Source organism: Artemia franciscana, chromosome 11, assembly GCF_032884065.1.
Source record: "Artemia franciscana chromosome 11, ASM3288406v1, whole genome shotgun sequence".
Lineage (NCBI taxonomy): Eukaryota > Metazoa > Arthropoda > Branchiopoda > Anostraca > Artemiidae > Artemia > Artemia franciscana.
In genome coordinates, this window is record NC_088873.1 from 29,649,678 (window position 1) to 29,661,760 (window position 12,083).

Genomic DNA, 12,083 nt, shown 5'->3' on the forward strand with positions numbered 1-12,083 from the left:
CTTCGTAATTAACAAGAAAAAAGAACCTATCAAATCTACATTGGGATTTCCTTAGGGATTTTATTGATGGACTATATTTTTATTTTATGTATGCCATAATTCAATGAACTCAAATTCGTGATTATTGTTTGGATTTACCCACGAGGAACGGGTTTTGAACTATTGAATTTCTTTTTTTAAATAAAGAGCTTAATCGAAGTGTCTCACAGGAACGGGTTTGGTGGGTAGATTGTCTATATACCGTTTCATTGTTTTGAATAGCGACGAAATAAAGTTATCTCGCAATTAAGAATAGCAGAGGTGTCTTCCATGAAAATATGGTGACGGGTACCTCACTCCCTAGATCTATCACATATGTTCAATATATAAAATATACACATTATATGTATTTTTGCCAAAAAAGTGTACCACCTCCTCCAAAAACAAACCCGGATGAAGTAACTCTTTGTTATGTCATCTTTGGTGAATGTAAGAAGTATTTTTCTTAGAGAGTTGGGTAATAAATTTAAGAAACATGCCAAAATAGAAAAAAATGTGGAGAGAAAGATCTTTTGGGTCTTTTTAAAAGGGTAGAGAGTTGGGGGCACGGAGTTCCCTTGCTGGTGCATATGCATGTACTTTTGATTTTCGTCGTTGATAGTTTTTAGAAAAGGTACGAAAAAAACTCAGGTAAGAGTCTGATCGCTTGACCGATCCAATTGCCATTTTATTTGCTGTTGCTAAGAATAACGATCTGAAGGCATATGGTATAGCCCTGAACGCTGTTTCTCAATGCATGAACACTAGTTTTCAAATAGTTTAAGATGTCTTTTTTGGTGTAAAATTCCCTGTCGAGAAAGATAAGTAGATCTTTAGTGCCACGTTCAGAAGGAGACTATCAATACAGGGATTTAGTTAGCACTAACTTAACCCGATGGGAATCTTTGTGTCAATCACGAATTTTATGACAAATCTGATTGGTTTAAATTAGTGCTAGCTATATGTCAGCATTAGTAAAGCCCCATTATGAATGGGGCTTAAAAAAGAAGCAAGGAAAGCTAATGGGACTTTTTTTTAAAGAGGAATTATTAATGCTTAGTTTATCGTTTCGGATTCGTAAGATTTAAAAAATAGATTATTAATCCGTTTTGTTTCCTGAAATGGTTTTGTTCAATAATCCCATTGCCTAAATTAAAATAAAGTTCAACAAATCATCTTTTTTTTTTGTTAGAGTAGGCCGCATTTAGTATTGTTCGAATGGACAATAGTTTTAGAAGAGTTTTTGGTTCTTCTCAATTATTCAGAAAAGACAACGAATTTGTGTTTGCAGTATCAGACAATTATCGGTTTATTGCTGACTGTACTCGGAGACAATTAGCTTCGGCTCAGTGAAAAACTACATAGTAGCTATATGTTAGTGAAACATTTACTTGGTATTTAGGTTAGGTTACATTTTGCATGAAATTCTTCCTATTCTATAGATTCTTGCTGAATGGAGTTTGAATTAATCAATTTAAATCATTTAAATAAGTCTAAAATCTTCTGCTCCAAGATTCTCAGAATTATCAAATTTGATCGTATAATTTTCATCAAGATTCATTCCCGCATAGGGGGGTTTTCCACTTCATTAAAAAAATTGTAAATTTTTCTTTGATACCAACTTTTGCTCAATAATTCTAAGATATGCTGGGTATATTTTAAAATCAGTATAAAAAGATTAGAATCAAATTTCCGTTTTGTAAATATTATAGCATTTCTTTGTAGTAAGGATCTTTCCTTTTTTTGCAAAAACTAGTAAAAATTGAATGGATAGAAAACACCAGATACAATGCTCTAAAAAATTCGTAGTTACACATACTTTTCAGTTCCACTTTGCCTAATAGCAATTTTCCTATCAATGTATTGTTTATTTTTTATAATCGTAAATTTCTGACGTAATGCATGTTTCAAACATAAGTGATGTGAACCGCAGGACGAAACATAAGTAATGCTAACCATATTCTATTCATTGATCAGGGGTCACAAAGATAAAAAAATTCGGAAAATTAGAACGGAAAAAAAAAAAAGTTATATCTTAGTGCTCTGCTGCGCGACAAGAAGTGAATATACCTCTCTATCTGTGCGGTAATTGTCCTATTTTTGGCAACTATATTCATGTATATTATTTTTGTATTTTCTTTTAATTATCGTTAAACGTGCTGTCTATTGGCCCTGATAGTTGATTTCCTTATATACCAATAGAAATTGGATCTGTTTCTAACAACGATATGTACTAAGCTTCAACTTTTGGTTTTCTTATTTAAGGTTTTTGAATTGTTGTAACTGTCATTTCTTTACGGATTTATTCTTTTTTATATACCTACCATGTAATTTCTTGAACGGATAATATTGCATGTTTTTGTATTTTACATGGCGCTGGGGGTATAGTTTTTTTTTCAGGACAGTTGCGTAACTTTTATTGTGTTGACTCTAGTTATGTTAGATACCGTGTCTCAATTGAAGTGAATCAATTGTAGTTTTATATGAAGTTTATTGACTTCGAATGAGTTCAATGCTTCTTTAATTTGACTTCTTTTTTCTCGGAGAAAACATAATGTATTCTTCAATGGGCTTTTTGTGTTGAGGATTTTCCATTCGTCTGGAATTTTCTTCTTCGGTAACTTTTTCGAAATGCTCTATTGAGCAATATCTAAAATAAAATAATGAACAATAACAATGAAATATGCAAACATTTTATATAACAATATTACAATACGAGTTTAAGCTTATTTCTTTGTTTTTAAATCCCTCTTATTTATTCTTATTATTCTGTTTTATCAAAAGTTTTTTAATCTGTCTTATTTATTCTTATTATTTTTATTTATCAAAATGGAAACACTCTTGAAAATGGATTTTTTCCTTGTCAGATGTGGATGATTTCTGCTCAAGACCGTATCCAGAATTTTTTTTTTTTTGGGGGGGGGGGTTTACGAGTCTGAAAAACTTCTGGTAAGGTGGATCACACCCCCTACCTCCCCCATGGTTACGGCGTTGTTTTCACTTATAACAGTAATTTTTATGTGCCTGGCTGGCGGAGCTCACTTTGTCGTATCCTAGTATGATTCTCACAAATATGAGTTGATTGATTAGAAAATATAATTTAAGGTGACAAGGTGTTTAAAATGTTTTAATGTATTTCAGGGGATAAGAATTCTCTTTGAAGATGGCTCAAGAATTGTTGTTCGTTTGAGTGGTACAGGAAGCACTGGGGCCACTGTTCGCCTGTACATAGAAAGCTATTGTGGCGATAAAAGAAAATTACAAAATACACCAAAGGAGATGCTCAAACCGCTAGTTGAAATAGCTCTCAAAATCTCAAAATTAGCCGAATTTACTGGACGAAATGAGCCAACTGTTATTACATAAATAGGCTGCTGTTGTAACAAAATTATTTTGTAACGAGTGAGACCAATGCTAGATTTTTATCAAATTTATTTCATTTTTAATTGACTTTCGTGTTTGATTGTAAAATTTAATCTTTGAACCATTATTTATTTTTATCTATTTTCTGTTTCATTCAAAGAGTAAAAATCGTCATTTGTATCTAGCTTGTGTCAAATAAATCAAAACAAACTAAAAATGTTACTTGGATGATATTGCTCGCATTTTTTGAAACAATTAGTATCTGTTGACACTCGTTTCTTATCATCTTTTTTTTTAATTGTTAAGAATAACTTTCCAGCCAGCGGCGTCAATTTGTGGAAATTTTGGAGGAGACAAAGTGTAATTGTTGGGGATTGGGCAAAATTTCATTTATTTCGATTTCTTCAGTGACAATACCAAGAAGACATTTAATGTCAAATTAAACCCTTTTAAATTGCGATTAAACAGTTTTTAGATGCTGTTACAACAATATTGAAAAAAGCAGTGTTTAGTTTGTTACAACATCTATTGAACTTTGTCTTGTACTGAGATAAGGCTAAGTTCTTTACTGAACTTGATTTAGAGAAAAAAAGTGATATCTGATAAGATGACTTGTTTTGAAAGGATAGCCCTTCACAGTACAAATCATCTATTTTACGACTATATATGCACTTGGGTAAAGCTGAAGTGGCTGATAGTGTTTGAGCCCGTCCAATGGCGTGAATTTGGGAAGAGGGAGGTGCCCTCTAGATTTGAAGAAAACATTATTTCTAGTATTTCCTTTGATTTTTTTTTTACTATCACAGAAAGAACTGAAAAATAACAAAATTTGCCTCACCCCTCCCCCTCTCTAAAATTTTAAAAAATATGTTTTTGCTCCTCCCTCACATTTCCGTGAACTGACCCCGCTGAACCCTCTTTTGAAAAAAAGGAAGACTATAACTTGTAAATATTAGCCAGACGGAAAGGAACTTAAATTGTAATTTGTCAACTCAGAAACGTAAATGCTTTCGATTTATTACATACTCAATTACTTCAGATTATCATTTAAATGTTTTACTAACGAATTAAATTCAGCTCATGTCTAACGAGATATGCTCAAAGTACCTGTAGAATATCTGGGATTGGTTAAAGGGCTTGTTTATTGCTTTAATGAATTTTTGGTCATATTCTTGATGATAGAAGGCCAATGTTGTTTTGTTGTTACTATTATTTTTCTTTTTTTTTGGTTTGAAATTTCAAATGTAGTGTAGAAGTGTGGTTGGAATAAAACCTTTTAAATCTATTTCGGTTTTTTTCCTTCTTTTAAATGAAAGCATGGATAAGAAAGATTTATTCATCATGAAATACCCATACAAAATTTCACTTTACTATTCCCCCAAAGACTCTTTTGCCTGTAAAGCTAAGTTCTTAACTAGTTAATAGTATGTGAATGACCTAACATCTTTTTCATGACATTTTGAATGTGTCCACCAATCATTTTCAAGCAGAAATACAAATTGATGCTTGGAGGGACCTTTTTGATAAAATAAAATCCATAGAAGACCTCAAGAATGACTAAATAACTTTAGTAAAGCTATGAAAATTAGGTTAATTTTATATAACGAGGCAGGAATTATATTTTACGTGAAAATGGTGTCTATATCCTCATGAATTGTCATGGAAAAAGAGATTCCCTGAGCAGGGTCGTTGCTAGCCAAAATGCTTAGGAGGGGGAGGTGTGGGAAGGATTTTACCGACTGTTTAATATCAACAATTAGCATGATGTTCGTTTTGAACATGGTACGTAAAATCACTGCGCGAGTCGGTAAAATCGCTGCATTTACAACCTAGATTGAGATTTTGGCAGCCTATATGTTATGACACTATTTTCAAGCTCTTTATTCAACCAAATGAAAAATTGTGGCACCATTTGTAAAATCAAGTCAGGAGTCGGTAAAACGGATGCGCTTCCCGCTAAGTTCGAGATTTTGTCGGAGAAATCGTATTGCTTCGCGCCAGGATTTTAACGACTTTTTTTTTACCGAGTGCCCTAAACAATGAGGGGGGTCTTCCCTCTCCCCCGTACGTGACGGGCGTGTCCTTGAGTTCCTGTACGAAAGGTGCTTAAATCTTCTGCTGATGAAATAAAACGGCTGTGGACATACGAAAGGCGCTATGTGACATCAGTCAAAAACGAGTTATATATCCATTCTGCCAAAATCAGGCGCGTTCGATCGCTTAGTTTATTCAGAATGAACACATCTTCTTTTGTTATTGAAATATTTGAAATTTCACAATTCACTCAAACATGTTATAACCAAATTTCGACCTGTTTTGCAGACCAAAAAGCATTAAGTGCATGACACTCAAAGCCACGAAAATTGTCACTTAGGGTCCAAAATGAGATTGCCACAAGGCGTGACGTGCTCGACAGAGATATTAAGGCAAATTTACCAAAACATTCTGGCTTCTCCTAAAAATTTTGGAAAATGTCATTTAACACCTTTCATATTTTCACAGCTGAAAAGTACCTATTGTGTCCTCTGCTTAGGAACTATTGGTGAGAACAAAATACTCGTTCGCTTTAAACCCCTGTTAATTTAAACTCGCTACCATTGTTATTCTTTTGCTATTCCTTAATGCAACAATCAGTGCCAACAACAAGTTGGTATTTGTATCGATTTTTGTTTTATGGACATTTAAATATTCTGGACCTGAACGTAATACATAAATAATATATTCTTACACATAGCAGGTATCTTAACGGAAATCAAACAGTGTTAAGTTATCTTCTCTAATCTTTTTATTATCTACAATAAATGAAACCAATCCTGAATTCGAGACAACAAGTGACGTTTCCCTCGTTCAGTCAATACTAATACCAGAGGTGGTTTAGGGGGATGGCAGAGGGGACACGCCCCGGGCGCAAAATTTCAAGTAAAAAATCTAACGGTTATAATCATTTTGTACTTTTTGAAATTCTATTTTTATTAAAATAAAGTAGAGGACGCAGTTAGTAAATGAAAATAATTAATACATTATAAATTAATCAATACAATAAAAATAAATTAAAAATAGATAATTCAGCAATACTAATTAAATAATAAATTATAAACAAAAAATAATAAATAAATAAATTATTATTTAACTTGTAAATTGAACTCTATTTTGTCAATAAATGAAAATTTGATAAAAATTTCGTGCGAAAATTTTGCTGGAGCCAGGGAGGGTGAGGGGGGAGATAATCAAGATTTGGCCCTGGGCACAAGAGGAGCCAGAGCCGCCACGGGCTAATAAGCCTGTCGAGTTTAATCTTGATGGTCTTTCTTCTTATTTTGCCAAATAAAAACAGTTTCAACAAGTTTTGCTACAGAAGAGGTTTGAGGCGGTCGCTAGTTAGGTGGAATTTCAAGAAACAGGCGTGTTGACCTGAGGGTCTAGATAATCAGTGTTTTATGTATTGTGTAATTTATATTATTTCATTCACAGATTTTGAATTAAAGGTTGCTCCACCAATGGCTTTTGCGCTATTGTTTCATTGATTTTCATCATCAAAACTGAAACCTTAGACTCTGCTCTGTGTGCGATGAAAGTTTTAACGTGTAACCAGGTAAAAAAAAAGATTCATGCAAAAAGATAAAGCAATACTTTTTTTTTCAAAAATGATCTACAAATATTTTATTCATTGTTCAGCCAAAATTTTTGAGAACTCAAGCTTACATGGCGGTGCTGCTCGCAATCCAGACTAGTTAGATAAAAGTAATTAATCTTTATTATTGTGCTATCCCTTAAAAAGTTTAATATTTCAACTGCTTATCTTAAAAAGCAATTGAAAGAGAGCATTTTGGTGTAAATTTGGTTGTTTCTTTGTCTTCAGTGAGAGCTTGGAGGAGGGGGGGATTTACTAAAGCTGATACTTTCATAATAACAGTGTAGACCAATCAATTTCACATTTTGATGTGTTTTTAAAGTTTTTGTACCACCTCCCCTTAAAAAAATACCCCCCCCCAAGAAGAAGCACTGGATATCGCCTTGGGAATTATGTGTCAATTTATACCTCCACCCTCCCCTCGTCTCTCCCTTAGAATTAATTCTGTATTTATATGAAAGCTCAATGAGGATTAGGATGCTTTGGCATGAAAATGCACCCTTTGAGGCATCTCCTTCTCTCCCTATCTACAAAACAATCAGAGAATTCCATTGTATTGTTTTAAAGCCCTTATATGTATATGTTTGAAATTGTAAACCAATAGGGCATTTACCTAAGACGGTGAAATTTGTTTAGACCTTAAACATACTCCATATAGGAGTGGGACTACCCCTTCCTCGTCCCATCTCCGCTTCATGGTCGTAGAAACTTCGCAGGATGCTCATTCAATCAGAAAATGAGAGTTCTGTTCCTTTTTTTATAAGTCGTAAGTGACCAGAGACCGATCAGCCGTGGGAGGTATTCCGTGTTTTTTTCCGAGGGAGGGGGGTAAGCAATTTGCCCCAGTTTGGATATGGTCACTTTCTTTATTCGCTAGCGTTTGTACCGACTGACGCAGAAAACAAAACGAGCCCTTTTCAATGCTTAAATTGTAATTGAGGCATTATAAAAAAAAAAGAAAAAATCACAACTGATTAATAATCCTCTAAACTGCACTGTCAAGTCTATGATTTCTGACAACGTGATTGGGATCAAAACGTGTCCCTTAAGATTGATCAACCAAGGAATCGTTAATTCCTTGCAGGAAAGCAGTCCAAAATATTGTGCATTCTAATCCTACTGACCTAGTAATAAATCTGGATCATGAAATCTATGCCAACAAGAGAAATGATGTAATAAATAATAATGATATTCAGAAAATTGGCAGAAGTGACGCTAAGGTTATTCATCTAGATATGTTTTAAATAGTGATTGCAGGTTAAGTAATTATAAGTATGCCCATATTTGCAACTTTTATCTTTATAGCCGTCGTAAAAATTCCTTACTCATTGTTTACAGTTTGTTATCACGAACTGCTTGACAAGTCAGCTCTTTCATGAGCAGCTGGTGAACTCGTTCAGTGCTCTCGCTCTCTCAGATGCTTGTGAAACCGTTCTGGAAAAAGTTAAGATAGGTTGTAAACTAGCCACATTTACTTATATTGTCATGTGGACAAGCTGTTTTAGTAGAATATTGCAGTGGATATAGGGAAGTTAGCCTTAACAGCAGTCGATATCACGTGGTTTGCGCATGCCAGGTACTGGCATGAACTCACCTACTCGGCTTTTTACAAGCAAGTTTGTTAGCTTATAAACACGCCTCGCGTACTTCAGGCTTTATATAGAAGCAAATCCTTTGATTATTTTCTAATACATCGGTTATGGTAGAATCTGCGCTGTACTTTGGCATACACTTTTTCTAACTTAGGATTTACACTTTATTTGTAGCAATAAAAATAGCCCTTAATAAATGATTTCACTTACGATTTAACTTTGTAGAGTATCAATCTTAAACTGGCTTTTGGTTCTTCTCAGAAGAGCCACTTAATGCTTTCGTTGCTGTGTTGCTTCCTTTTATTGTACAAAAATGGACTTGTTTCTTTTACTGATAACATTACCCTGTTAGCTCTGCATGATCTGAAATTGAACTAGTTTCCAATGTCTGTGACGTCTTTGAAGGTGCTTGTCAGTTGTTGGGACACTAGTCGAACAATCTGATTTTCCCTATAGATTTAAACAGTCGTAAAAATTTAGTTGTAATCAACTCATTATTAGAACCTATCACTCACCCAGATACTCAAAAAGTCACACAAATCTAGTTGTAATCTACTCACCATTAGAATCTATCACTCGCACAGATATTCAAAAACTCGCACAAATTTAGTTGAAATCCACTCAACAATAGGACCTGTCACTCGCCTAGAGATTCGTTCTTCATCTCATTAGGAGCTAAACTAGATAAAAGCTAAATGTATTAACTCTATTCCCCGTAATTAATCTAATAAATCCCAGAAATTACGGTGAATTGTGAAAAAACAGAAATTTGTTTTGTTGCTTTACACTATAATTCACTTAGATGTTTCTTATTTTTAGACCGCTTTTAAGTTTTCTAACTCGGATGTTTTTTATATTTCGACCACTTTTAAGTTTTTCCTATTATCCTCATTTGGTGTACCAGATGCCTGAATAAGCGACTAATTTCCTAATAGAGTCAAACCATTCTATGGTTGATTCTACGTTTAAAATCCAAAAGATATGTACTCTTTCTTGTTTATTATTAATTTTTGATTTTTTTTTTCATGGATTTATTTCAAATGTTATTACACTTCTTTTCCGAAATTCATTGAGTGAACCCTTGAAACAGTGTGTGACAAAAAACTGCTAGTAAGAAGCGGGTCGTGCTTGTATTACTCGTTTGGCTTGAACAGGGTAAAAATGCTATAGAAGTTAAATCATGAGAACTGTTAAAAGGATATTATATAGCCTCACAGTCTTGCTGAACTAAATTTTTGGAATAAAAAAGCTAGTGATTGAGATCCCTTGTATTTCCCTGATCGTATGAGAGATGCGAGAGTGAGTTTTTGTTTTCCAGAGATGTGGATGTATTAAAAGGGCTGCTGTTGAAGGGAATTAATTTAAAAAACTTTTTCCACAAGACAAGTTTTTTAATGAAAAGTAAAGAGCTCTATTAAGCCAATAATGAGCAAAATTAAATCAAATAATCTTCCAAGCGTAAAACTACCACAAATCACTATCAATAAATAAATGAAACTCAAACCGAATAAAAATTACAATAAATAGCCGAGTCAAGCCCAGACCAGCTAAAATGGACATGAGTAGGGCTGATAACCCGCTTGCCTTCTCAAGACCAGAACACCATTTGCGCCTTATTAAAAAAAAAAAAAAAATCAACAAACAAATGATTGTGGATTATCAGTTCAATTGACATAACATATATTGACATTTGTTCCTTAAGGTTTTGATAATTTTTATTTATGAAAGTAAGAAAGGTGAAAATATATCAAATGTATTTTATTTTCAGTAAAACACAAATTGTGTTCTGGTCTTGAAAAGGCATGGGGGTTATCAGCCCTACTCATACTTATTTTTGCTGGTTTGGGTTTGACTCGGCTATTTATTGTAATTTCTTTTCGTTTTGAATTTCATTTATTTATTAATAGTCATTTGGGGAAGTTTTACGCTTGGAAGATTATTTTACTGAGGGTGGTTAGTTACCCTCCAATCACTTTCGACTATTAAAAGGGCACTGGCCCTTTTCATTTTCCAATCATATGAACCGTTTTCGATGTTTCTACGACAACAAATGGCCATCTCAAAGTTTCCATCAGGATCTGTTTCGGGAAAATACGAGGTGTGGGGGTTATCTACCCTCCGATCACTCTGAGTCTTAAAAAATACACTAGAATTTTGATTACCAATCCAATAAGCCCCTCCGAAATTGTTGCCCTACAATCACTTTCGACTGTTAAAATGGGCACAGGTCATTTCAGTTTCCAATCGAATCAGCTGTTTTCGAAGTTTTTGCGACAACAAATGGCCATCTTAAAATTTATATTACATACATGTCGGGAAAATATGAGGTGTAGGGGATATCCACCCTCTAATCTCTCTGAATCTTAAAAAGGGCACTAGAAGTTCTGATTACCAATCAAATGAGCTCCCTCCAAAGTTTATACGATAGTACTTTCTATATATATATATATATATATATATATATATATATATATATATATATATATATATATATATATATATATATATATATATATATATATATATATATATATATGCCTCCAGGGCATAACTTACAACCCATGCCCTGAGGGTTGTGGCGGGAGGGCGGTGTTGTCATCCTCAAAGACATAATATACGGGCCTTTAAATTATGTTTAATATTATGTTTAATAAAATGGCTATCTCACAATTTTGATTGGATGTGTCTGAGGAAATGGGGGACTTGGGGTTAGTTACCCTCCAATCACTTTCGACTATTAAAAAGGGCAATGGCTTTTTCAATTTCCAATCGAATGAGCTGTTTTCGAGGTTTCCACGACAACAAATGGTCATATTAAAATTTCTATCACATACATTTCGGGAAAATATGAGCTGTGGAGATATCCAACCTTTGATCTCTCTGAATCTTAAAAAATACTCTAGAACTTCTGATTACCAATCAAATGAGCCCCCTACGAAATTAACACGATCACCCTTTCTATATGTACCTTATGTACCCCCAAGTTATAACTTACAACCCTTGCCCTAAGGGCTCCGGGGCATTGTCACCCTCAAAAACATTGTTTCTGGGCCTTCCAATTACGTTGAACAAAATGGCTATCTCGAAATTCTGATTGGATGTGTTTGGAGAAATGGTGGGTATGGGAGGGGGCTAGTTGCCTTCCAACCACTTACGATTATTAAAAGTGGCACTATCCCTTTCAATTTCCAATCAAATGAACTCTTTTCGAAGTTTCTAAGACAATAATTGGTCATCTCAAAATTTCTATTTGATAAATTTCGGAAAAATACGAGGTGTGCGGGGGGTGTCCACCCTCCAAACACTCTGAATCTTAAAAATGGCACTGGAGCTTCTGATTTCCAATCCAATTAGCCTCTTCCAAAATTTATATGACCCCATTTCCTATGTATACCACTAGGGCTTAGCTTACAACCCTTGCCCAGAGAACTGGGGGGGGGGAGAGGTTGTCATCCTTAAAGAAATAATTTCCCTGTGCT

The 12,083-nt window shown here is 34.2% G+C and overlaps 1 protein-coding gene across 1 annotated transcript in view; it reads left to right on the forward strand.

Moving 5' to 3' along the window:
- Positions 1-4,666, forward strand: part of LOC136033062 (phosphoglucomutase-like) — a 29,478-nt gene extending 24,812 nt beyond the window's left edge. The window contains exon 9 of the mRNA XM_065713656.1: positions 3,160-4,666. Coding sequence (XP_065569728.1) covers positions 3,160-3,384 — 225 coding nt within the window. The 3' untranslated portion in view covers positions 3,385-4,666. The remainder of the gene's footprint in view (positions 1-3,159) is intronic.
- The last annotated feature ends 7,417 nt before the right edge of the window (positions 4,667-12,083 follow it).